The sequence below is a fragment of the Oreochromis niloticus genome, unplaced genomic scaffold (genome assembly GCF_001858045.2).
Source record: "Oreochromis niloticus isolate F11D_XX unplaced genomic scaffold, O_niloticus_UMD_NMBU tig00008029_pilon, whole genome shotgun sequence".
NCBI classification, from domain to species: Eukaryota; Metazoa; Chordata; class Actinopteri; order Cichliformes; family Cichlidae; genus Oreochromis; species Oreochromis niloticus.
Genome location: NW_020328915.1, coordinates 15,155 through 42,722, shown reverse-complemented (window position 1 = coordinate 42,722; position 27,568 = coordinate 15,155). Strand labels below are relative to the sequence as shown.

The 27,568-nt window shown below is 42.4% G+C and overlaps 2 protein-coding genes across 2 annotated transcripts; both read right to left on the bottom strand.

The window, feature by feature from the left end:
- Positions 1–224: 224 nt before the first annotated feature.
- Positions 225–15,752, bottom strand: LOC109194445 (uncharacterized protein C7orf43 homolog). The gene is made up of 10 exons (XM_025905009.1): positions 15,304–15,752; positions 12,864–12,947; positions 8,724–8,853; positions 7,482–7,602; positions 7,222–7,369; positions 4,019–4,080; positions 2,694–2,798; positions 1,186–1,250; positions 572–630; positions 225–278 (listed from the first exon to the last, which is right to left on the bottom strand). Exons 1-10 carry the CDS (start codon positions 15,481–15,483, stop codon positions 225–227), a joined length of 1,008 nt encoding a protein of 335 aa, XP_025760794.1. The 5' UTR covers positions 15,484–15,752.
- Positions 15,753–22,318: 6,566 nt separating this feature from the next.
- On the bottom strand, positions 22,319–27,245 carry LOC109201068 (galactose-3-O-sulfotransferase 2-like). Its single transcript, XM_019356602.1, has 3 exons — positions 27,159–27,245; positions 24,798–25,022; positions 22,319–23,134 (listed from the first exon to the last, which is right to left on the bottom strand). The coding sequence occupies exons 1-3, from the start codon at positions 27,243–27,245 to the stop codon at positions 22,319–22,321; spliced, it is 1,128 nt and encodes a 375-aa protein (XP_019212147.1).
- Between the last annotated feature and the right edge of the window lie 323 nt (positions 27,246–27,568).

Sequence of the window (27,568 nt, the reverse complement as noted above, 5' to 3'; positions counted from 1 at the left end):
TGATTAAGAGCCAGTCCGTTTTGATTGTGCAATGCAGTATTTAAACTACAGAAGGGGGTTAATGTCTCATCTAAATAAAACAAGGTAAGTAAACAGTACATGCACCAGAGTTCCTACCTTTTGTGTACATCTTTGATTCATTCCAGCACTAGCACCTTACACTCTCTCTTGGCTATTTTTACCAGTGAAACAAAGCTGGGATCGGGGGACAGGTGAGGGCTCGATTAACAGTTCCTGCAGGAGAGGTTGTTGTCTGGAGCTCCACCATAGCGCCTGACCTGGACCATGAACAAAGATATCACAGACATCATTGTGGACTGCAATATGAAAGATTGTCTCAAATGCGTCTCCAGTCTTGCACAACTACTACAACGTCTCTAAAATCATCTATTATGTGAATCTTTTATACAAATATATTTGGCTTAAATCTGACATAACTCAAAAGAATTTCCATCCATCTTCTTCTTCTTATCTGGAAACAACCTAAGCAGAGAAGTCTCCAGTCTCCTCCCACAGCTTATTCAGGGGAACGCCAAGTCGTTTCCATGGCAGCGGAGAGATATAGTCTTACCAGTTTGTCTTGGGTCAGCCCCAGGGTTTCCTCCAGGTGGACACCTTGGAACACCTGACCTGAGAGGAGCCAAAGAGGCAACCTATGGCTCTGGCTCATTTCCATTTGGAGAAGCAACAGCTCGACTCTGAGCACCTCTTGAATGACTGAACTTCTCACCATCTCTAAGGGAAAGGGCAGCCACCCTTTGGAGAAAGCTCATTTCTGTTGCTTGTATCTGTGATCTTGGTCACAAACCAAAGCTCATGACCACAAGCCAACAGAACACCATCATCTTCCAAAATCAGAAATTTTGAGGCCACCAAACTGGAAGCCTTCCAGTCCAACGCTGCCGCGTATAGACGTTGGAAGATGGAAAGCCATTATACATTTTTGTCAATCAAAACTGTGCAAATAAAAACAATACAGCAGTATGAGCGGTGTAGTAATTCCTGGTTTAAAGTCTCAAGGATCAAACATCAAACTGAGCATAAACATTATCACTGGGCTGGGTTTGTGTACTGTTATATTACGACAATGTCAATACATTTAACAACTTATTCCTTTGGTACCTCAAAAATCCCAGTTTGAGAATCTGGAAGGCCACAGTGAAGACAGTATGGAGCCTTTCTTACACTGGCCCAGGTTGTTGAGTGGAGACTGGCACACAACCGCTCCCACACTGGATCCTGACTTCCTCCTAGATGGATGCACGGACAGTGAGGAGCAGGTAACAAACATAAGCAGGGGAAGAATGAGAATTTAGACTGGATTAGGTATCCGATATAGGATTGGAGCAGAGAAATTTATCCAATCAAGAATTCAAGGCTACGTTCACACTGCAGGTCTTAATGCTTAAATCTGATTTTTTTTTAACAAATCCGATTTTTTTGTCTGCTTTTCACACTACAAATAAAATGTGACAGCAAACGCGCTCCTGTGTGAACCCCAATGCGGCCCGGATGCGCAAAAAAAGACATCACACACAACGTGCTCTGTTTATGGAAGTAAAAATGGCGGCTACAGAGCTAGTAGGTTGTTGCAGCAGTCTATCATTTCTCTCCATATGCTAATCAAGTCCAAAACCTCAGTTTCTGTCCATTGACTCCGTCTCCAGTTTCGCCGCCATGCTCTCTCGTTTGTCTCTCCGACGCTGATAGTTGGCGTCTGTCTCATGTCAGGGACGTAAAAGATGGATTTAATATGACATGACCGTTCAAACAGCAGTCACTTCTAAAACATCAGATATGTATCGGATTCAGGACCACATACGAAAGTGACCCAGGTCGGATTTGAAAATATCAGATTTGTGCCGTTCACACTGTCATACCATGATGGGATATGAGTCACATAGGGTCAAAAAAGTCAGATTTGATGTGAACGTAGCCTATGTATGAAGCATTTGAATAGAAGAGCAGCAGTTCAGTGATTCTGACCATTAAAAACAGGAATCATGCCACAGAAATATTGGTATTTCAAATCCTTGTGTTCCTGCAGTCCACTTGTACAACTAGTCTGGATTGATCACCAAGCTCTTACACTAAGAGCTTGGTACCTGCAGTACACCTAGGCGATGGTTAATTTGTCTCAAAGTGGATGTTGAACTGGAATGTTGATGTCCCGTGAGCTGTGCGCGTTCCAGAACTTGGGAAATCAAGAAAAAACAGGATTTGCTTTGGTTCTAGCAAGGTGCAGCCATTCTGCTTCAGCAGCAATAGAGCACAATGCTCAGGTGGAGGGAGGGGTGCCCTCTGCAGCACATTCATAGATAGAACCTAGCCGTGTTCTGCATATGGCTTATTTAGCCAGACACAAATACACAGTGGCAACATTACACATTTACAGTTTTGCTACCATTTACATGCATTGCTCCAACTTTGAAAATGGGGGTTGGATTGGCTAAAGAAAAGGGGAAACTTTCATGTAATGTGTTTTTATTCTGGATTTTTGGTTGATATTCTGTCTCTCCATTAAAATGAAAGACTCGATCTTTGTAAGTGAGCAAACTTCCAGATTCAGGAGAGGAGCAAATAATATTTCCCACACACTAGGAACTGTCTGTAGGATTGATACTCACCCTCTGAATTCCAGATCAGACGAGCAGCAAGGAAATCTTGCAAATTGTTGAGCAGTGTGTATTCACCCAGAAGTGTTGTTGAGGCCTGACGGTCCTTGGGCAGACGCCATCATCACCAACTCTGGACGATTTAAGTGAACACTGGGTATCGAGTAACAAGTAGAGATGCATCTGGAGAGAGCATGATAATATATATTTCTATTATTAGAACATATAGCAGGAATTCTTCTTATAGGAGAAACAAATAGCACAACAAGACTACAATTCAATTCTATACAATCTGAACAGAAAAAAGTCATTTAATGTTCTTATATGGAGATTGTTTTGGTTTCTTCTTTAATACATTTTGTATTTCACACATAAAGGCATACAAAATGATACAATGTGCTTATCCCTGTCAGGGTCACGGGGGGCAGGAGCCTAGCTGGGCTACCACAGGGCGAGAGACAGGGTGCACCCCGGACAGGTCGACCAGTCTGTTGCAAGGCTAACACATAGAGACAGACAACCATTCCACTCACAGTCGTACTTATGGGCAATTTAGAATTAGAGTTAACTTAATCCCACTAAACTTTGATCGTTGGACTGTGGGAGGAAGAGAACCACGCAAACTCCACACAGAAAGGCCCCAGGCGCTGGAACTGAACTCAGGATCCTCTTGCAGTGCTAATCGCAGTGTTACTCCTGCTAGCGTTTGTTGAGCAATTGCTGTCCTTCTACAGCAATGCATAGAGGTCAAAGGTCTAATGTAGTGCAGCCGCATAGATGATCCATAGTTGCTACAGTCTGCGCTAAGGGTGCAAACACGCACTCAGTTGTTATTTAAAATAGATGTTAAACTACAAATTCTGTAAGTCATATAAATATCATCTCTTAAATTGTTAAAAAAAAACAGTTTTTATTTTGCCACAGTTGGTGAAATTAATCAATTTATTTTTATACTAATTTTCTCTAAATCCTGTTATATGTTTGTGTTCAGTCAAATAACATAATAGAGCGCTGTAGATCCAAAAATATAGGATTATAGATCTATCTCTATATATATGTTAAAGGTTATTTGTATTTAGAAGCCTGCAGCATTTTGATGATCCTTTGGTGCCCTCTAGTGACTCATGTGAAATAGTGATCAACTGGGAATTTAATGTTATTTCTGTTAGATAAACTCGTATGATCTTTATTTGTAGACCACACTAAGCAAAGAGATAAATAAAAACTCAAAGGGAACTTGAAGCCTGTTTGCCATCCTTTACTGGATGCAAGCAGCGGCTGTAATTACTTTAAAATACACGGCAGTCGTTTCATATAGACAGTACATGCAGACAGTACTGCTCCAGGATTGTTATGTACTGCTACTGCTACAGAAATACCTCAACAAGAAGACAAATAGTTACCTCATGGCAGGATGTACTGGACTGTGCCACTGTAGGACAGCCAACAATGGGACTTCCAAACCCTATGAAAAGACAACAACATTATTTAATAATTAAAACCTCCTCTTCGACCCCTCTACCTCTCACATTGGACTCTCCAGGAGGCTGAAAGCCCCATAGAGGGCAGAGAAGTGACAAGGTGATGAGAGGCATTATGAGGTATGGTCTTTCCATGTGATTTCCATGCATCCTCATTACATTTTCACTTTTTACAGGTGGGATAAGGTCCTATGCTAGCTATCCTAGGTCCATGCTAACCAAGCCTACCTCGGATATGGCAAGAGAAAAGTGAAACCATACCATCGCCAGGGTTAACAAGGTCCCTGTCAGGTGTTGAGGAGCCAGGATACTGATGAAAAGTGTACTGAAACAAGAAGGCTCCAATCTGCAAGAGATGAGAACAGGGCACTGTTGGAGTGCTAATATGCAAGTAACCCCAGGAGAAGAGGTTACATGAACAGGATGTGGGACCTCTGATATCTCCAGCATCCAGATTGTCAGCAAAACAACTACTAACTCAGTGTTCTAACATTTGGAGGAAGGAACTGCTCTCACAGCTAGAGACTGACGAGGTACAACACACAGGCTACGGCAAGGGGAGCCAGGAAGACAAGTTGGGGAGATATCATCATCACCCGAGCTTGGTACCAAGCCCAGGTACGATGGAAGAAGGAGCGTGAGTGTGAGAGAAACTGACCTGAAAGGTCATGGTGAAGCTTTAAATTGGACCCTCCGTATTCAGTTACCAAGATTACGTGAAGTACTCTCTGAAGGTCTGCTAGATGATGTGAATGCAGCACTACAGACAGTTCCTACTGTAAACATCACAGAGACTAATCTATACCCTTCAGTACCCTGGAGAAGGAGACTAGAAGTCAAGATCAAGGTAGCGTGGAGGGAAGTTATCGGTATTGAAGTAGAAAGAAATACAGCAAGCATGAGAACCGGCCCCATGCAACTACAGGCCAATAACCTGCCTCAGTACCACATGGAAGCTCCTGTCAGGCATCATATCGGAGGCTGAACAGGCATATGGTTCAATACATGAGCGCGCACAGAAAGGAATCAGCAGGAATACTAGAGAGAGAATCCCCAGCTACTGGCAGACAGAGCAGGCGCCTGAGACTGCAAGAGTTTGAATAATACAGGCTAAGGGAAGCATGTATAAAGTAAAGAGAAAAGGCACAGTACCTTTAATTCCTATGGCATGTTCTAACCTCTGTAATAGAAACTGTGGTGACCAGTAATGAATGCAGCACTGCGACGTGGCAGATTTCTTTTCTGATGTATTAATCATACATTTTTATCATATCACATTAGTAATAGTAATATCATTTTCTCCCTTTAGCATAGCAAGAGCACTCCTGTCACTTAGTTGTAAGCATGTGCACTACAAATGGGCCTTATGCTCTACACACACACACTTGACGCAGTGAGGCCAGTGTTAGTTCATGGGAGACGTTAAACAGATAGTGAGACTCCTGTTTATCAGGGACGTAAATCCTTAGGTGATGGCCAAGCAGAAAACAAAGTCATAATTCTGTCTGTGAGGGAGAATTATGACTCTGCCATCCCACCTACCCATGTCATGTTTGGTGACAGGGTGTGTACCACACTCAACATGGACCAGAGGAAGCAAAGGAAAGAGTTGTCTCAGGAGATTAGAAAGAAAATCATAGACAAGCATGTTAAAGGTAAAGGCTAGAAGACCATCTCCAAGCAGCTAGATGTTCCTGTGACTACAGCTGCACATATTATTCAGAAATTTAAGATCCATGGACTGTAGCCAACCTCCCTGGATGTGCCGTAGGAGGAAAATTGATGACAGATCAAAGAGACGGAAAATCCAAATGGTAACAAAAGAGCCCAGAAAGACTTCTAAAGAGATCCGAGGTGAACTTCATGCTCAGTGAACATCAGTGTCAGATCGCACCATCCGTCGCTGTTTGAACCAAAGTGGCTACATGGGAGACGACCACGGAGGACACCATTGCTGAAAACAAATCATAAAAAAGCCAGACTGGAATTTGCCAAACTACATGTTGACAAGCCACAAAGCTTCTGGGAGAATGTCCTGTGGACAGATGAGACAAGAATTTTACTTTTTGCCAAGACACATCAGCTCTATGTTCACTGACAGAAAAATGAAGCATATCTAGAAAAGAAACATGGAGGAGGCTCGGTTATGTTCTGGGGCTGCTTTGCTGCATCTGGCACAGGGTGTCTTGAATCTGTGCAGGGTACATTGAAATCTCAAGATTGTCAAAGGATTCTGGAGAGAAAAGTGCTGGCCAGCGTCAGAAAGCTTGGTCTCAGTCGCAGGTCATGGGTCTTGCAACAGGACAATGAGCCAAAAACACACAGAAACACCCAAGAATGGCTAAGAGGAAAACACTGGACTATTCTAAAGTGGCCTTCTATGAGCCCTGACCTCAATCCTATTGAGCATCTTTGAATGAAACATGCCGTCTGGAAAAGGCGCCCTTCAAACTGGAAACAACTGGAGCAGTTTGATCAGGAGAAGTGGACCAAAATACCTACTGAGAGGTGCAGAAGTCTCATTGACACTTACAGGAATCGCTTGATTGCAGTGATTGCCTCAAAAGGTTGTGCAACAAAATATTAAGTTGTGGGTACCATCATTTTTGTCCAGGTCTGTGTCATGCATTTATTATTTTTAAATAATTCTGTTCAAGCATGGTTAAAAAGCAATGTGTGACTTTCAGTGGTTAACATTCATAGAATTTGTATTTACTTATGCTTTTGTCAGATTACAGTTATTTCTGTGACCATTGTGAGGTTTTCGTTCATTGACTGAAGGGTACCAAGAATTTTGTCCACGTCTGTAAATGATATATAAATTAGGCACAATCACTTCCTTTATTTCTACTGTGTCTGGACTCAGTGGAGACCTTCAAAAAGCAGCTAAAGACATGTTTATTAGCTTTTAATTGGAACGGGCTTTTTATGATGTATTTATGACTGTGTTGTGTTTTTACCTTGTAAAGCACTTTGTGTCTGTGAAAGGTAATATAGAAATAAACTTTACTTACTTACTATTTATTGTAATCATTTGGCAGCTTTAACTTTGCACTAAACTTGTTTTCACAAAATCGCACTGGTTTTAAAAAAGTAAGGACACACTCTCCATTGTGCCTTCTCACCTTGCTGGATTGCTGTTCTTCTTTCTCTTGTAGCTGCAGCTGAAAAATGAAGGTCTGCTCCTCCAGGGCACTGAGCATACAAGGTAGATGTGATGATTTGTTGTCTATCCGACAGAATGAAGCCATGGTGATCTCCGCTGACTGGTGGCTAGAAAGTGTAAACCGTTATGCTCATTAGGAGGCTAAAGAACACAGAAAACAACTTGCCAATTACTTCCCTGCTTACAAAGCATTTGCACACCGAGTGCATATGTACTTACCAGACGTCCTCGACTACGAGAACTGAGCCATCAGGCATCATGGGAAGGTAAGACGAGTTATAGTTTGGAAGAATCTTCACATCTTTGACACACATTCTGTCCTGTGAGCTGCAGTTCATCACTGAGGAAAAAGTTACCCACTAACCATTAGCTGTTTATGAGCTTATTGTACTTCCAGGTACAAATGCATCATTTTGGTGTTTTGCTAACTTGACGCAGTTTTCTGGACCATTCAAATTCCCCATTTTTGGTATGTTTAACAGAATAGTATTGTATATTGTGTATATTCATTTAGTTTCCTGCGTTCAATTTGAACAAGTTTAAAATGCAGTAAAAATCAGATGAAGGTAGCGTGACAGACGTTTACTTTGATCACACAAAAATGAGGCAGGACTGCGTGATGGATAATTCTAAGGAGCTCGGAAAGCAACCGGCTTCTTTAAGTTTCTTGAAGACGTTTCACCTCACATCCAAGAGGCTACTTAAGCTCTCACATCAAATAGTCACAAGTGATTAAACCCTATTCAAACCCCGGTGGGCTGCCCCCTACTGGGGCATTTAAACCGTATTTAAACCTTGTTTGGGTTTATGTTAGGCAACGACCAACATCCTGGCAACAAATTTCTTACTTGACTAACTATGCGGGGAAAAATTAGACACGTGCTTAAAACTAAGAAACACTCAAAAATGTTAATATAATATTGACAATAATAACAAAAGGGATTTGAAACCACGTATCTCATTATTTAGTGATGAATCATGGCGCTTAACTGTGTGGCGTCTGACATCGTTAATGATCAACATTACACGTAGCTGCTTTAGTTTAAGCGGCTGCTGTTTCACTTAATACTGAGACAGGTAGCTGTTGTTTGGGAGAGATCCAGATTTGGGAAAATACAATTAAAAAAGTAATAAAAGTCCACGTTTTGTGTCCGTGTGTGCATGAGCTGCTGTTCTACCCTTGAGGAGAGTCAGATGTTTTCCAGAAACAGTCATCTGTCTACACTTGTTTTCTGGGAGGTGGAAGAACATCCAGAGTAGTGCTGACTAGGAAAGAAGAAACCATGGTGTTTGTTTACTGTCAGACTGGACAATGGAATTATAATTTATATGTAATCCAATGGGACAGATACTGGTTTCCTAGTCTTATAACCTCATTAGTTGTAGGTTCTAGACTACAATCCTTTTTAACTCTTGTGACACACATAGATCATTCAGTATGTTGAGAGATGGTGTGTTTGCCTTGTGTCTTGAAGGTGCTAAGATCTTGTCTGAAGGTGCAGGTTGGACTCCTAAACTGCAGCAGAGTCAGGTAGCCAAGCTCCCTTAATTCTGCATTTTCCTCCATCTGCTTCCACACAGTGACTACAATCTGTCATCACAGAGAGGCAGGCACAGAGAAAACAGGACCAGGGAATTGCATTCAACTACAGGTTCCACCTCTGGAGTTCATCATACAGGGTACTATGCAAAAGTCTTAAGCCACCGTTAATTTCTTACACTTTGTTAGGAAAATTGGAAATAATAATGGGTTGCATTTATACAGCGCTTTTCGGGGCCTCAAAGCACTTTACAATTACACTATTCATTCACTCTCACACACTGGTGGAGGCTACAGTTGTAGCCACAGCTGCCCTGGGGCAGACTGACAGAAGCGAGGCTGCCATATCGCGCCATCGGCCCCTCTGGGCATCAGCAGTAGGCAGTAGGTGAAGTGTCTTGCCCAAGGACACAACGACTGAGACTGTCCGAGCCGGGGCTCGAACCGGCAACCTTCTGGTTACAAGACGAACTGCCAACTGCTGAGATGCTGCGAAGGGCGAACTGAACCTCCAGCCTCCCGGGGATCCGGCAGCTTATGCGCCACAGCAGACGCAGCTGCAGCAGGAGGCAGAGGGCCAGCAGCTGCTGGAGCGTCGTCATCCTCGGCTCGTAACATGTTCGAGTCAGGGGTCACCAATGTGGAGGTAAACACAGACGAGACCAGAGCTCTCACACACCAACGTTTCTCACTCCAACGTTATTCTTGAACTAACAACTGAAAACATCGTACTCAGCAACGCACTTCCTGCGTGTGAGTGCAGTCCACCACAGTGGAAATAAGGCAAAAACAAGAGTTTGTAGATAAGATAAGCTTTCTTGTTATTTCTGTCTTCACAAAGATTTTTCCGGGCTTCTTGAAGGGCTTTCCAGAAATCTTCTAGGGTTGTTGGCTGCTGCTGTTCTCTATAAAGATGATGCGGGCTCCGAGGAGGCCGGTCGATGGTGCACTCCATTGTGTGTTTTTCTCTTCAGGTATGCTTTTACTCCCCTTTTTACTTTAGTTTGGTTTTAAAAAATTTGTCATCTAGTTTTTGTTTTTAGTTTAGTTTCTGTTGATTATAGAAACATTGCTACTCAGTAGTTTGCAAGCCTGACAATATCAGGCAGAACTGATCCAGGGTATCACTGAGCTGGATGGTCTCAGGTGCACAGTCTCAGATTGACCGAAACAATGCCTAGATTTAGGTCAGGCATGTGTGGGGGCTGGTCAATAGTATCAGTTCCTTCATCATACTCTTGTCACATGAGACCAGTGACCATTCTGGTGCAACACAAGAAACCCAGGACCTGCTACACCAGCGTATCATCTGACAGCGGCTCCAAAGATTTCACTCTGACACCTAATGTCCATCAAGCTGCCGTTGCCCAGCTTGTAGAGGTATGTGCATCCCTCCATGGATGAGGTTGCCCATTCCTTAACCTACAAACAAACCTGTCATGCTGAGCATTATTACAGGCAGCATAACATTCCCCATGGCTTCTCCATTACTTTCACATTTGCCACATCCACTCAGGGTGAACCTGTTAAGAGGTAAATGAATTGGTTTTTATCAGCACCTCCAAGTCTGAGGCCATGTAGCTCAGCTGGCAAAGGGCGGAGAGCCCACTCCGGGTCAGCGACGAGTTCCTGCCCCAAGTGGTGGAGTTTAAGTATCTGAGGGTCTTGTTCACAAGTCAGAGGAGAGGGGACCAGAAGATCGTTAGATTGATTGGTGTTGCGGCTGCACTGATGCAGGCGATGTACTCGTGGTGGCAAGAAAGCTGAGTGTAAAAACAAAGCTCTCGATTTATCAGTCAGTCTACGTCCCTACCCTCACCCATGGTCACAAGCTGTGGGTAGTGACCAAAATAACGTGATCTGGGACACAAGCAGCGGAAATGAGCTTAATCCGAAGGGCTGCTAGACACAGTGCTCGGCCATCATTCCTCGATATCGAAAGGAGTCGAGGTTGTTCAGGAGTTGGGTGCCTCCTGCGTGAGGTGTTGCAGGCATGTCCTACCAGATGGAGGCCTCGGGGCAGACACAGGACATGTTGGAGAGATTATATGTTTCCACAGGTCTGCGAACGCTTTAGTGTTCCACGGGATAGGCTAGAGGAGGTGGCTACGAGGCAGGAGGTCTGGGCTTCTCTGTGACCCGGTCGCAGATTTGTGGAAGAAAATGAAAGCATAGATGGATGGAGTGGCCTCGTTGTTGGCCCTCTAGTAGGCCTGTAGTTAATGTAATTAACACCAAAGCAACTGAAACCGATTAAAAATCCCCTCTGCGACTTAACTGACCAGATTAATATACCAAGGGTTGAATTTATTCAATGCTTTACTTTGATTAAAAAGTGTTCCTGTAATTTGTTTGAGTAGTGTAAAGAAATCAGGGATGGGTCAAGACTTTTGAACAGTTTTGTACCATTTAGGAATAATAAGCACAGTACAAACAAACACTAACAAATATATACACTATACACTATACAATACATGTTTCCTTTTTTTACACCATTTCTTTACTGAAGGCATCAGAACTATGAATGAACACATGTGGAATTCTGTAATAACAAATGTAGAAATGTTTAGCTTATTTTAGAGTTTAGACATGTAGGAATGTTTAGTTTGTTTTAGAGTTTAGAAATGTGTTAAGATAGAATGTAGAATTATGGTAGAGACACTGACACTGCCCTCAATATAATAAAGGCCTGACTGTGTCGTGAGCTTAGAAGTAGATTTGTAACTGGATAACTGTGGTCTGGAGGGGAGATGGTATTTATGGCCCCTAGGAAGAGACATACCCACAGTGTTTTAACTGTTACACTCACACATCCACATGCACACTCACTCACGTGCACGCACATACCAGGTATGCACACACAGGCACTCACGTGCTCGTGCACATAGACACAGACACAGAGTTTGCAGCACACTGTGGGGGTTTTATGATGGGGTCGCTCCTATAAAGCTGCCTGGAACTAACAAAGGGGTGAAGATTGTTTCAGAGGGACACCGGCCTCGTCTTCCCTTCTAGAAGTGCATGCTTAAATGAAGATGAATAAAGATGAATAAAGATTTTGTAATAATGACTACTGAGTTCCGGTGCCGTTTTCTGGATCCCTCGATGAATCAAAGAATCAGGGCGAAACTGATTTCGTAACACAAAAAAGTGTGAAATAACTGAAAACATGTTTGATATTTCAGATTCTTCCAAACAGCCTTTGCTTTGATTCCTGCTTTGCTCACTCTTGGCCTTCTCTCCATGAGCTTCATGAGGTCGTCACCTGAAATGGTTTCAACAGTCTTGAAGGAGTTCCCAGAGATGCTGAGCACCTGTTGGTCCTTTGCCTTCACTCTGAGCTCCATCTCATCCCAAACCATCTCCACTGGGTTTAGGTCAGGTGACTGTGGAGGCCAGGACCCATCAGACCAAAGCACAGATGTGTTTCTCAGCAGCTGTTTGACCATAAAGGCCTGATTCACACAGTCTCCTCTGAACATGCAGAGATGCTACTGGAGCTCTGTGTGGCATCTATCTGGGCTCTAATCTGAGCTGCTGTTAACTTGTGATTTCTGAGGCTGGTGACTCGGATGAATGTATCCTCAGCAGCAGAGGGGACTCCTGGTCTTCCTTTCCTGGGGCGTCCTCATGTGAGACAGTTTCATCGTGGTCTTGATAGTTTTTGTGACAAAGTTTTCGCAGTTTTACAGCCTGACTGACCTTCACTTCTTACAGTAATGATGGGCTGTTGTTTCTCTCAGCTGATTGGTTCTTGCCATAATATGAATTCTAACAGTGTCAAATATGGCTGTCAGCTGTGCACCAACCTGACTGCTGCACAACACACCTGATGGTCCCAAACCCGCTAAGAAGGCAAGAAATGCCACAGATGAGCCCTGACAGGCCCACCTGTGAGGGGAAACATGTCAGGTGACGACATCATGAAGCTCACTGAGAGAAGGCCGAGGGTTTGCAGGCTGTCAATCTATCTACATCTACACACACACACACACACACACACACACACACACACACACACACACACACACTAAGTGTACATGCATACAAGTGTGTCCAACCTTGGCTTTACGTGTACTGACTGGCAGCTTGTCCAAAGAGACAGTGAGACAGAAGATAAGCTGGTCTTCCAACACCCAAGCAGACTGCAGGAGATCAACATAAGACATTTTTTTGTTTAAATAAATAAAATAATATGGACTGAGTTAAACAGTCACAACAGTACTATATCTAACAGCTGCCATCACAGGTAACTCTGGAAAAAACAAAACTCTTAAAAAAAACTTTGGTTAATAAAAAATGAAACCTGTGCTCGCTTAATGTTAGTTTAGCTTTAATTTTATGTGTTTCATTTTCCTGTTTGCAGATATATTAAAATTTAAAGAATAGTTTTACAATCATTTGTTGGATGTGTTTGTTTTTTCCTGAACAGTTTGCTGCAGCAACTCTTCTGCATGTTATGGTAATTGAACTGTGCAGGTGCTGCTGCGACTGGTGCATGGATGTACGGCTCCTGAATGACTGGTTCCAGCCTGAACACCTGCCTTATATATAAAGCCTGGAGCGCTTCACACGCTTCCCCTAACAGCTGATCAGCTGGGTGAGCTGCCGTTACTTTGAACACATCGATTTCTCCTGTTTTTGGACAGGAGGTCAGACTCTGTCTTTATTTTGGTTCCTTTCCTCTGTGAGCTCATGTATGTTGGCATCTATCAGACCTCAGCTTTGTTTGATTTACTATTTTGGCCTCGGCTCACCCTGATGTGTTGACACTCCTGTTCTGTTGTTTTTCCCTCATTACTTTGTAAATAAATACCATGTAATGACCAGTGATTGTTTCCTGTGGCTGCGTGGGTGTTGGTGGGGAGCAAGTGCCTCATCCATGCCATCTCCTGGCCCGCAGACGGGTTGTAACAATAGGGACTAGACAGGAGAGCGCTGAGAGTGTTTGTGTACTTACGTAGTTTGTTTTTCTAAAAGTAACCTTGTACTTTTACTCCTCACATTTTCAAAAACAGGCTCATTACTTTGCATTCAAGAGGAGTTATTATTTGTTAGTGCGAGCCTCCAAACATCAAACTGATTCAAGTCTCAACAGTAACACATGCATGGCAGTCCTGTTGTGTAATCGTCACCAGAGGATGATGCATGAAAGAGCTGAAGTGTGTCAAAGTCAGGGGTTAAAACTGGGCTTCATGAGCTGCAGGGCTTCAGCATCTAGTTAGCCCCACAGAAGACGAGCGAACATAAAGGGAGTAATGTGTTACTGAAGGTCATTTCAAATGCAGCATTTCTGCAAACACACAAATTGTTTGTGCGCAGTTTGTGTAACAGTGTGTTGCAGCTAAAGGTCCAGCTGCTTATTTGACAGGGAGAGAAAAGAAAGAGCTAACTTCACTCAGACAGACAGATAAGACAGACGGGACATGGCAGGAAGAAGAGAGCTCACATTTAAAGGTCAGTGGGATTTTTTAAACGAGATACTTTGTTTGTACATGTGACTGTTTTTTAAATTTTGAAACATGCTGCAAATCAAACTAAGGCAGACGAACTGTTATACAAGGCTGCATGAAAACCCTCTGCAGGTTAGTTTGCTGCACTGTGAGGATTTAAAGTAAAGCACAGTGTGTGCCTGGTGCACTGTGGCTGTGGGTTCATGGCCACAGTTAGCTTACATCACATGTAGCAGAGAGTCACATGAATTTGATGAGCTTAGATCCACTGATGAATTCCACCTTGATGCCAGCTTTATAGCATCTAGTATAAAGACAGTATAAACTGTGGAGGATGAAACATCTGGTTGAATCCAGGTGTGTCCATCCACAGAGAGGTCAGCTGATCACAGCCTGCACACTAAGAACAGCTGCTGGAGCTCTCAGGAGAAATGATTGTGAGTTTGATTCAGTTCCCCACACTGAGCCGTGACAACCAGTTTTAGGTTCCCCACCTGCTGAACCCACTTTAACCTCTGACTGTGCACACTTCCTGTTTACAGGCAAAGTCCCCTCTACAACGGAGGCAACAGCAAGTAGATTTGATTTGATTTTCCTTTTCCTTCAGACTCAAGCTGAGTATAATTAGAAGCAAAAATAGACTAAAGTTTGTTCCCCTCTACTGATATTATTCTATCATTATGTTCATATAGCACAGGGTTCAGTCAGCTTTGGACAAAATAGAAGCGTCCTCCTTTACTTCCTTACTTTGAGCACATTTAGAGCCTTTACTTTTTTTTATTCGAGTAAATAAGTTGAATCAGTACTGTGACTTTTACTGGAGTATTTTTTACTAGTAGTATCTGCACTTCTACTCGAGTACAGACAATCTAAACCACCCTCTGGTTTTTTATCTAATTAGGACATATATGTAGGTTACTTAAAAACTATATAGTTCCTGTCTCGTTGTAGGTAACATGCGATAATGAGTGATGACAGTTCTGCAAAAACATTAGATATGTGTAAATCTATGACTTCCTCTTCTTCAGTACTGGCTTATTGATTTTACCTTGGCTTGTTCTGTGTCGTTGTGCATCGCTGCACTACTGGGTGAGCATTTATGACTGACAAGTTGGTTACACTGTGTGAAGGTCTGCTTGTCCCCCAGTCTTCTTCCGCTCTGTTCTGCGGTCCTACACTCTACATCCTCGGACTCTACATCCTCGCTGTCTTCACTGCAGCTGGTCATGCGGTCACACAGCCGGTGTCAGCCGCCAGCTCTCCGCGGCGCACACGCTCGCCAGAGCGCACAAAGAACCCCCCAGGTCCTTCCAAGACAGAGCACCATCGTCCCTGTCCGTTAAGCCCCGAGACCGCAACACCAGCAGAAACTGGAGAGTCTCCCCGAGGTAGACGTTCTTTCGCTGAGGAAGCGTTGTGTAGTTTGCTGCGTCTGATAAACTCGATATTTGGGCGACAGGAAAATACATAAAAAACTTGTATTGTGACTCCATCGTGGCGTTGGCTGACTCTGCCTCTGCATTTCACAGGAGCTTACTGAAAGCGCCCACCGATGTGTGCATCCTGCTTCCTTTCACAAAACAACAGGGCGATTAATCGATGTCGAGAAGACGAATCAGACCAATGCAATCAAAAGTCAGTGAGGAAAACCAGAAAAACGAAGCCATACTGTACCAGGATGCAGTTTACATAAATAACATTTATAATAAGATCATTTTACAAGTCACCTTCCAGGATTCTACTAAAGCTTAACAGCCTATGCAGACCTGACAGCTGCCACACTATAGTGCCAAAAACACACACATGAACCTGAGTGAGGTCTCATTCTTAATCAGCTCACCTGGGAACCTTGCTTTCGACAAGGTGCAGGCATGTGCTTATGGGAAATTTGACCATTCTGACCATTTGTGAGGTCAGAAACGGATATTGAACCAGACCGCCTGAATCACAATCTCTGCTCTAATTAATTCCTGAGGTGTCTGTCAGGTGTTCATTCCACACCAAACTGTCTGATCCATGAACAGGGAGGGGTCGTTCCCATCACCGGGAGCATGAAAGTGAAATCCATGAAGCTCTCTGCACTCTGTTCATGAGGTAATATTACGGCTACAGTTTTGGAGCTTTGTTGGTAACCTCTTTCATTCCCAATCACTTCCACTTCATTATAACTGTGTCAGTTGGTGATATCCTCCTAAGACCCAGCAATTCATTTCTGTCCTCCTTTGGGGACCCGAGGCTGATACTACTACATCATGCACCATATATATGAGTCCTGCTGTACTGTCAGGGGGCATCCTGGCTTTTGTGTGGGCTGGGCAAACAGAATACACCAGCTTCCATATTTTATGGCCATGAGAGATTAAGTGATACTTCTGGTTTTTTGTAGATTCGATTGCTTAAACTCAAATGGTTTCTTCTTTAATTTGAGCGTCTTAACTTAGATCTAGATTTCAGAAATGCGTAGTAATTATAGGCTTTGCAAAACAAAACTTTTATTTTGTGTTCTTTTACGTCGACAGAACTTAGTACCTCATGACCGATTCGAACAGTGTCTATACTTCAGGAAGTAGAGGGCAGAATGAGGCAGGAAGGATTTTACTCAGAGCTGTCGAAAAGGAATCAGTCAAACGATGAAGTGGAGGAAGGCCAGACATCAGAAGGTGAAAGCTAAAAGGAGGTGATGCAACTACCATCCAAAATAAGAACTGTTAAATGTAGGGCTCTGAGGTTTTTAGGCACAACAGTATCAAACAAGCCAACGTAACCACCAAACACGTGATTCTCTGACTACATCAAACAGAAAATAGACAACACTTTGAAATAAATTCTTCAATATTAGGAAGTCCATTAAGGTAACACATGAGAACAAATGTCCTCAACAAGGCTGCCAAGGAAAGATGGTTCCCTTCACAGGCGATCTCCTGTCTGCAAGTTGAGAAACCAAACCTCAGAACTTCAGAGCTTATTCAATACATCTTGTCCATAATAGACTGTGGGTGTCATCATTTTGCCCGTTGTCAGGCTCCTCAATATATTTATCAGTATATATATAAATATATCAGTATATTTCTGAGTGCTAACTATAATGTACAAAGCAGCCTGCTAACTAAACTCACTAGCTTTAGCTGATAACTGAGCGGTCCAGCCCGTCGATCAAATATGGTTATTTCAGAGAATAGTTATCAAATGGACATGGTTTCATGCATCTATAATTCTACGTCATTTAAATCTGCAGTATTTCTAATGGCTGGCAGGGCATCCTCGGGTTGCATGAATACTGCATAGAGGTCTATGGGACGTGATTGTGTAAGTCTCTTGGTCTGTGAGCTCAGTAAAGATTTTTAAAGACAGTTTTCATGAAATAAAATGTGGAGTCTATGAAGATGTTCAATATGTTCAACTTGAAGAATATGATCTAACCATGTACACAAGCTTGTATAACAAGTTTTAATTCTTCAATTTCAAAATGAAACAACTGTGTTGTGTTAAGTAAGAGAATAGTCACAAATATGGAGGCTGATATTTGCACAGATGCAACGACAGCTGTAAACTTACAGTTTGCTTTGCACTCGCTGCATTTTCTGTTTCATTATTATACATGTAACAATTTACACATAAAGTTCTTTGATCTTTTTCCTCAGGACATTTTAATGCAGCATAGAACAACCACCGTATCACACAGCTGCTGTGAAAGGTTAAAAACAAGGAGGCAAAAAGACGAAGGAGAGTTAAGATTTCTTTAATTATTTAGTACAAGAAAACAAACACAACAGATGCACACAAAGAGCGTGATCTACTACAAATTTCCGACACAATACAGTTTCAAGTAAGATCATAGCCACATATACTGCAGCTGCTCTGCCTGCTCAGTAACATCTGGAGCAACATGAGGAATTCTCTGTGAAATGTCCTGTCAGGGCTGTGAGAGTGGCTGAAGAGAGATCGTTGGCCAAGTGGGCATGACAGAAGGTAAATCACACCACCTACCACTGCTTCTTACTCTGACCTGTACCGCTCTTGTCCACTATGTACAACATGGAACTTTAATACTGAAAACCAGCTACAATGAGTCACATTACGGTATTTGCAAAAATTCAAATAAAGCTTTATCCTCGATCGGGAAGCAAAGTTTGACTTTCTGGTACCTTTTAGTACCAGAAACTGTTGTTAATGGAGTGGAATTAAAAGGAATAAAACACACACACGTGTTTAAACACCAATAAAAAGTATGAGCAGACAGAGGTGGCAACATAGTTACTGTCCTGAATTTAAGAAACAGGTTTAACTTTGTTATTTAACTTTGTGTGTGAATGTGTGTGTGAATGGGTGGATGACTGGATGTGTAAAGTGCTTTGGGGTCCTTATGGACTAGTAAAGCGCTATACAAATACAGGCCATTTACCATTTATTTCTGTTCAAATGTTTCACCTCATTTTAGTTTTACTTGTTTACAATTTTCAATTTATTTGCCATCTTCCATATTTATATTGGAATTAAGTGTGTAATAAAGAAATTTCCTCAGCATTAATAAAGTATTTTTATTTTGTCATTACACTGTGCTGATTACATGACACAAAAACATTATGATGGGATTTTCAGTGTATTCATTGTTTGTAGTCCATTTTGGCAAGAATTGATTGGCATTTGTCAGCGATTGAGTATGTAATGAGTAGGAGGATATTTTGCTGCTATTTTTATAATCATCATTACCATTTCATTAATAACAGTTTTGATATTGCATTCAGATGTTCAAACATACTGGTATCATATCAGCCTTTATTACAGGTCCAGTAAGAACCACTTTAAGCTGTGGGGTTGAATCTATAATCCTAAATGCTTTTGAATGTTTTTATACTCTTGTGAAAGACTGAGTTGCAGGCTGACAGGAAACGCCATGCTTTGCAAAAGTGAAACCGAAAGCAGAGTCTGAGTGCAAGTATTTTGAGCAGGTTATGAACAATCAGGTTATTCTTTAGTATCTTTTATGTATCTATATCTTTTGATTAAGCTTTTAGTAGAGGTTCTTGATTAAAACATTTATTCAGTAGATTACATATACATAGTTTCAGTTCGGTTATTACATATATGAGAGTGGCTTATGTCTCTCTGTCTGTTGAGAGGTCAGGAGCTAGTCGGCGAGGTGAAATAGGGTGCAACTGTGGTTGGCACCCTATTTGGTTAGCACAGACACACACATACAGCAGTGAGTTCATTTTTGTAGGTGAAAGTTTAAGCATGTTTTGCTAGGGTTGCAGTTTTTATGTTGGTGTACGTGACAGTTTGATGCAAGTACAGGATGTCTAACAGCTATGTTAGGGCTGTGGTTGTGGGGACTGCACCTGGAAGAAGAGGGAAGCGAATGTTCTTTTAATTCTGTCACAAGTTGTCAAATAGAACATTTGTGGTTTTGAGTTGACGTATCCATGTAATTTACGCAAGAGGGGGCGTTCTAATACCCCGATGTATAAAACTGTGTTCTGAAGTTTTGGAGATGAGATCTGATGCTGTTTGCATACAGTGTCCATCTCCCACGCTGCGTGTGTTCATTAAAAAAATCTTCGTTTGACTCCACCTGACAGGGTCAGTGTGTTATTCCGATCTCCTCCACCTCTCTCTCCTCAAAATGAACCTTAACAAGTACCGACGTGTATGCTGTGTGTAAATATGACTTATCACCACTAACCTTCAGAGAGTGACAAAATGTACCTGGACATAATAGCCACAGTTATCTAATAACCAAAATATAAGGGACACTTACGTTACAGTATGTAGTAGCACTCTATGATAAAAAAAATCCATATTGTGTAATTTTGTTGAATGTTCAGCTGTTACTGGTGTAAAACATGAACAAGCAGAATAGGAAGCGATGTTCTTCGAAATCTAAGCGAAAGCTGGCAGGTGCAACAGACAGAAAGGTCTCTTTCAGTGAAGTCAACGCGACGTGACTTGGAAACCACGGGAAAGGAAACCATTTACTTCAGTTACGCTGCTGTAACACTGAAGCATCCTGCCAACCGTGCACACACTGCTGCTGTATCCTTTCTGGATGTAATATCCAGCACATGTTAATTAGCGCGACTGTTGAGATCCCAGACAGGACTGTGACACTCCTGAAGCAGTACTTTCAAGAGTTTCACTGTTAATGATGGCTTATTTATGAATGAATAGAAAGTCAGTTTTAGAGTAAAATAAAATAAACCACTGGTTTCCTGAGTGAAGGGAAATAAATACCTTATGTCCCTTTGATTTGAAGACGTTGTTCAGTATTAGTCGTCGCTTTGACTCTCTTTAAACAGACTGACTGTAAAAGATGAATAATATCCTTTCATCAGAGGAGGTAGCCGCTCAAACACAGTATGCCTGAATCTCCCTTACGAGCCACTGCTGAGGTGACCAGATGTACACTGTATAGGGCGGCCGACTCTGGACGGAGAACAAGACGATCGAATGTTTGACACTGGGCAATAAATTCAATACTTTCAACAATGAACGAACACCTATGATTTCATGTATATGCATGCAGTCACGTCTGCCGCTGTCTGTCACCTGTGCTACCTCGCATGCAGGGATGACCCTCACTAAGGCTGGGTCAACACTGTCAGTGAACCCACTCTGTGACGCTTCTTATGCAATCAAAGAAACGTGGTTTTCAGTCTGTGTTAGATTGTACGGACAGCAGTTGGTGAAGAACACAACTGAAGCAGTCGTCTAGCGTTAGCACTTTACCTGCTAACAAACTGCTAAAATGGTCTGTGACTCTACTTTCCTTCCACAGGTACGTCCTCAGAAAGGAGGCAAAGGTAAGCATGCTGGCCCTGCACTTGCCCAATGTAACTTTGGGCCTCAGTATGGAAGAGCAGGTCAATGACAAAATGAAACTGGGACTGCTGTGAGTCACTGGAAACAACAGCGAGCTATGAGCCTTCTGCCCGACAGGTTCCTAAGACGTGGTTAATGTTGCTGAAAGTGTGGATCTGAAACAATGTAGCAATCTTAGTCTAAAGCTAAAAGATGTGTTTTCATAAATGTAAACAAACTGAAACTCATAATCCAGAAATAGCTTTTAGAGTCCAGACTCAACACTCAACAGCACAAACAAGCCTGTGGTGTTTCAGGAGACACGCCCACAGGCACTTATTTTGAAGCACTACCTTAATTTCACTGGGGGAAAAAATCATTACACAAACCTGATGTAAATCAAAACATTTAAAATCCTGCCTAAAAGTGATTTTTTTTAAAATTCACCTGGAAGATGTACCTGTACCACCACAGCTGCTATCTGCAGACTTCTCCTGTAGATGAGATTTACTGTCTCTGAGCCGTGTTTAAAGGCAAGCTTATGTAAAAAAGCAGTCTGTATGTTAAAATACAAAAAAAGAGTTGAGCAAGGAAGCGATCATTTGTCTGATGAAATCAATAACAGCTGTTAATGCAAGAACAATGTCTTGGTTTTCTGCAGTGCTCTGTGCAGCGAGACTGTCTTGATGCTTTTATTTTCACAAACTCCCGCCTGTGTCATTACAGACACCGCTCCTCTGTAACCTTGGGACAGCTTATACCTTTTATTTAATTTAAGCATTAACACAGGCTCAATAAGAAAATGCAGTTCCAATAATAAACTCAGTAATTGCCAAAGATGAAGACATACCAAACCAGAGAGTGTGTTCAGGAAAAGAAAGAAAACTGGAAGTGCTGCAGAGAAGCTTTTTTCTTTCTCACATGTAAACTAAATTTGGCTCAGGCGTCTCTGGTCCGTTTCCCCTCGCAAATCAAAGGTAACATGTAACTCACCTTAAACTATCTCAGTCTTTCTTTTCTCGCACTCCTTTTAAAGTCTGGTTGCTCTCCATTATACGGCTTCCATCCCAGTCTCTTTCTCTTTCCATCTCAGCTTCTCCCATCATCATTTTCTCTCCTGTCCTAGATGAATCATGTCTTACAAAAGCACCACCAGCTGCTAGCAGTCCCTGTCCCTGCTGTCCCAGCTGGGGTTGGACAGCCCGTGGGAACTGTTTACTATCCAGCAAATCTTTGTATTGGATCTCGGGCCTAATCATCCTCAATCAGGCCGTCCTGGTAGCATTGTCGAGACCCGGCTGGAGCTCGTATCCAAGAATCTTTACTACTCCGCACTGAAAGGGTCGGATATTTTTGTCGCGTATCCGGTACGCTTCTACGGGCTTTCCACCATCCTTCAGACAAACCCGGCCCAGGATTTCCCGCCGCATTCTGAGAAGAGCTACTTCTTGCTCCATCTGGGCACGACCAAACTTGTCGATATCCTCCCAGAACGTGCGGTTGAAGGTTTTGTATAGGTACCAATCTAAGGCGTTCCACTGGCGTAACTTCTCGCGCTGACGATCCGTTAGCGACAGATTGGGCAACATCTTGCCTTGTGAGCGTCCAGCTCTAGCACCGACGCCAGCCGCTACGGCAGCTTTGCCGACCCAGCTTCCGCTCATTACGCTGTTGCTGCCGGACTTTTGCTGACGAGCGTTAAGGCTAAATGAGACTACAGCATCCAGTGGCCAGCAGAGGGCATGTCTCAGCAGGATCATAGACTCATCAAAGTACTCGGACACAAGAATCAGTCTGAATGTCTGGCGGATCATGGCCTCACCATGCTGAGCTAATTCCACTGAGAAATTAGCATTATTGTCCATGCCAAAATCAAACCAAAGCAGGTTGCGGGCATAGTGGTTGTTGCAAAGACGAGGGTCATAGTATTTATTTGGGTCGTCGACAAAGTCTCCCAGCCCCTTTGCCTTCCGAAAGGCAGGAGCTACTTCTTTGTAATAAGCAAAAGAGGACTCGGCCAGCGCGACAGGATCCCTGATGATAGAAAAGTAGAATGTGTCTGCAGGCATCACTTTCTCCACCTGAAAGACAAAAATTGAAACAGTTACAAATAACGATACTACTGCAGTAGTATCACGTGTTGTCTCTGACATCCGTCACGGTTCAACTATCTATTGTTTTAATTATGAAACCAACAGAAGCTCCTCTGATGTCATTCTACCACTGAGCATGCTCAATCTGCACAGAGGGTTCGGCTTGCTGACACAGGTATTTACAGGTATTTACACTAGCAGTCTGGTGATTAGCCGGAATGACAAATAGTGCTAATGTCACGGTTCTGGGTCAGTTTCGACCCAGTATTTTGAGTTTTGATTGTTAGTTTATTTTTGAATGATTGTTGTGGTTTTGGGTGTTATGAGTATTATTAATATGATGATGATGATTATTATTAGAGTTCTATGTTTCTGTTTATTTGTGTTTAGGATTTGTGTTCTCATGTTTTGTGTGGGTTTAGTTCTATGTGTCATTTTCTGTCTGTCTCTCAGTGTCGAGTCTGCGTCTTTGTGTAGTGTTTTTGTTTCCTGTTTTATTGTGAAGGTCCGCGTCTCATGTGAGTGTGTTCAGTTTTACCTCTGTCTCGTCTTGTTGATTACTCCCAGCTGTGTTCCCCACCTGTGTGTAATCTCCCTGTATTTCTCTGTGTGTATTTAAGTCGCGTCTTCTGTCTTTGTAGTTGCTGGTCTGTCTGTGTATCCACCCTGCTTCATCTGTGTGTTCTCCCTGCTGTTGTCTTCATGTACCATCGTCTCCCTTCCTTCAGGTTCGTGTTCAGGCTCAGTAGTTTAGTTATCCCAGTATAGTTTAGTTCTCCGTTTACCATTTGTCCATCTATACTTTTGTGTTTAATAAACCACCCTCACACCTTCACTACTGCCTGCGATTGGATCCTCCTTTATTATTTCCACACGGCTCATCTCACTCGGCGTGACAGCTAATGCACGGCCCGGCAGAGTTAGGCTAACCAACCCCACTGGGACCTTCTAGTGCTGGTTGAAGGGTTCAGTTCCCTAAGAGTCTGAAGGTTTGGATGGGCTGGCAGTCCTCCTACAGCACAGGTGTCGAACTCCAGGCCTCGGGGGCCGGTGTCCTGCAGGTTTTAGATGTGTCCCTGGTCCAACGCAGCTGATTTAAATGGCTAAATTACCTCTTCAACATGTCTTGAAGTTCTCCAGAGGCCTGGTAATGAACTAATCATTTGATTCAGGTGTGTTGAAACAGGGTGAGATCTAAAACCTGCAGGACACCGGCCCTTGAGGCCTGGAGTTCGACACCCCCGTCCTACAGTCATACAGGCGGTTAGGTAAAGTCAGACTAAGCATGGAGATAAGTGTCTGTAGTGTTTTTTGTCCAATTTGAGCAAATTTCTAAATGAACATCACTTTAACCCACAAAATGACCTCTGTGTATTATTTTGTGTATTTTGTTCATTAGTTGATACCGATTATCTTCTGCCAATATTTATTATATGGCTGAGGCTACTGCCGTGTCACATCTGTATATGAGTTTGTACACTTTCATTTTCTATATATAAACTATAAAATGAGTCTCTTTAAAATGTCCGGCCATGCTGGAAATTTGAACAGTGGAGGATTATACAGATTGCTGTATGATTATCAAACCATTTTCAGTCATTACTGTCAGCCTTCTATTTAACACACCATTCTCCGCCCGTGAACGACTTACCTCTGGCTTATTAAACCTCATGTGATTGCCCATGATGTGAAACTCCGTGGCTCGGGGACCTCGATAACCTTTGACTCTGTGAGCATTGAAAGGTAGTGGGTACCTCAGCTGGTAGCCCAGTGGGAGCGCAAAGCGAAGGTTGCGTTCCTCTCCAAAGCGGTACAGCATGTTGAGCACTGTGCTGCTTGCTGTCTTGTGTGTCTTGAGGATTATTACAATTTTTTGCTACATTTCAGCTTTTTCAGCTATTTTTAGCAGACAGCTTCGGCATTACAGCATCCACACTGCATTTTTGCAGGAAATGCAAATCTTTCTAGTTATTATTATTATCTAGACCAATCTAGACTAGACTGTGATCATTACAGCCACAGCTTGTGGTCTTTAACAGTCTCAGTGTTTTTCTTTTCATGTTTGTGTGAGAATTTCCCCAAATCATGTGATGATCATGATTACTGACAGTCTGGTATGAAAAGTAGTTTTGTTTGGAGTTGTGTGGGTTTTGTCTGTGTCATAGTTTCACAGAAAAGCGTCATCAAGATGTAGTCACAGCCAGAGGCCAGCAGGTGTCACTGTGGAGATGGTTTCAGATTGTTTCCACACTTCAATATAATTCCTGCACAAATGCTTCAGTGTTTCACGAAGCCTCGCTTTGCCCATCACCAGCAAGCAGGCACCAAGTGCTGTTACTGCTGCACACACGATCTTTTCTCAGATCGACCAAACTGTCCGACCTGCAGATGTGCGTGGTTCATTCCCATGTGTCAGTTTAAAGATATCTCACTGAGTGTCAGAAAGACGAGTTTGCTTCTCTTCTCTACTGCAAGTGAAAAAAACAAACTGCAGGATGTCCTCAGTGTCAGAGATGTTTTCATGTAATTTGAAAGCTTTGGATGTTGTTATCAAATAATTTCAGAATTTCTGGAAATAATCAAATTTTCATTTTTACTTAAAATTTATTCTAAGCTTATAATCATTTGCATTCTACTCTAAACTTGAAAACTTGACTTTATTCATTTTAAATGATATCAAGGTCTGGGGTATGTGACCACCTGTTTGTGGTTTTGCACTGGTTGTTTCTGGTTTAAGTAATATTCTATGTTGTTGTTGTTGTTGTTGTTTTGTGACCCTGCCAAGAGGGGACACTCTTTAGAAATGAAGACAAACACAGCAGTTGGAAATCTCCAGTTCATTATACATGTGATGGTGGTGATGATGATACAACAATATTACTACTACTACTAATAATAATACATTTTATTTAAAAGCACCTTTCAAGACACCCAAAGACACTTAACAATAGAATCAAATGCATAATCGAACAATGAAAAAATGAAGAACAATAAGAAACAAAAAGCACAACATAAAATAAACAAACAGTGGGTTCACAGTGAATATGCAGATTTGAACAGATGAGTTTTGAGTTGGGATTTAAACTGGGAGAGAAAAGCAATGTTTCTGATATCTGGGGGTAGAGAGTAACCGAAAGCTCTGCTTCCCATAGTGGTGAGGCGGAAAGAAGGCAACACAAGCTGGATAGAAGAAGAAGATCAAAGTGAGCAGAAGAGGTTGTGTTTAACAGGTGAGAAAGGGAAGGAGGGGCTTCTAGAACATAGTGGATATACATATATATATATATATGTATATGTGTGTGTGTGTGTGTGTGTATGAAAGAGAGAGATGCTTTTTTTCAGACCTACAGCTCAGAGTGTTTTTCCTGATTATGAGTTGAAAGATGACATTCACAAAGATCTGACAACAACTCTGATGAGCTGCATTTTAGTTTGTACCAGTGTCAGAGTCTCCATCAGCTATTTAGTTTTAGAAGGTTCATTTGGATCGACTCAGGCTAAGAAAGTGTTTCTGGATCCAGAAACTGTGTAAGAAGCAGAATTTGTGTTTAAATGTAAAATTTGAAATTTAAATCCTCAGAAATGATACTGAAGACATGAACTTGAGGTGAACAGTTTGTTTCATTTTAAAACAAACTATTTTGACATCATCATCGTCGTCATGATTAATCAGCGGTGGACTGCCCGATGATCAACAGGTGTGATCAGGTGCAGCTGTCAGGATATTCAGAGTCTGAATCATTGTTCTTTCTCACATTTCCTTCCTTAAATCCAGTGTCAGTGTCTGCAGCAGTGATTATGTCTCATTATTGTGCACTGATGTTCACCATGAACACAGTAACATGTCTAAACATTACTAACAAAACATGGAATCAGGTGGTCTGATGATTAATTTACTTGATGTATTATTATTGTGTTGTGTTGAATCTGGATGTTGCTGTATTGGTTGGCACTTTTCTTTAACATAGTGTGGAGATCTGCGGTGGTAGCTCCCATCTTTAAGAAGGCAGACCAAAGGGTGACTGGCCTCTTCCTTAGAGATAGTGTGAGGAGTTGAATCGTTTGGGAGGGGCTCACAGTAGAGCCACTGCTCCTCCATATTGAAAGGATCCAGTTGAGTTATTTGGGCCTCTGATCAGGATGCCTCCTGGGTGAGGTTTTCAGGAATATCCCTCTGGCATGTTAGAGCTCACATCTTATGCGTGCATGCCAACAGTAACCAAAGTCAGTTGCAGCATTTTTTGTCCTCAAAAAAGAAAAATCCCACCTGCTACTGTGGAGGAGATGTCACTGCTATTGGATACTTTGCTGGAGCACAGTAAAGCTGTGGGTCGTGGGAATGACCCATAATGTTTGATCTATGTCAGGGGTCGGCAACCTGCGGCTCCAGAGCTGCATGCGGCTCTTTAGTCCTTTTAGTGC

Excerpts from the sequence above, each read along its gene's own strand:
- LOC109194445 (XM_025905009.1), bottom strand. The coding sequence starts at position 15,483 with ATGACCAGCTGCAGTGAAGACAGCGAGGATGTAGAGTCCGAGGATGTA. Across the intron at positions 7,603-8,723 it reads TAGCACCTTCAAGACACAAG|TGATGAACTGCAGCTCACAG; the intron begins GCAAACACACCA and ends CTTTTTCCTCAG. Across the intron at positions 7,370-7,481 it reads CTCGTAGTCGAGGACGTCTG|CCACCAGTCAGCGGAGATCA; the intron begins GTAAGTACATAT and ends TACACTTTCTAG.
- LOC109201068 (XM_019356602.1), bottom strand. The coding sequence starts at position 27,245 with ATGGAGGAGCAGTGGCTCTACTGTGAGCCCCTCCCAAACGATTCAACT. Across the intron at positions 25,023-27,158 it reads AAGAGGCCAGTCACCCTTTG|CAAAAAATTGTAATAATCCT; the intron begins GTCTGCCTTCTT and ends GCTGAAATGTAG. Across the intron at positions 23,135-24,797 it reads TGAGGTTTAATAAGCCAGAG|GTGGAGAAAGTGATGCCTGC; the intron begins GTAAGTCGTTCA and ends TTTGTCTTTCAG.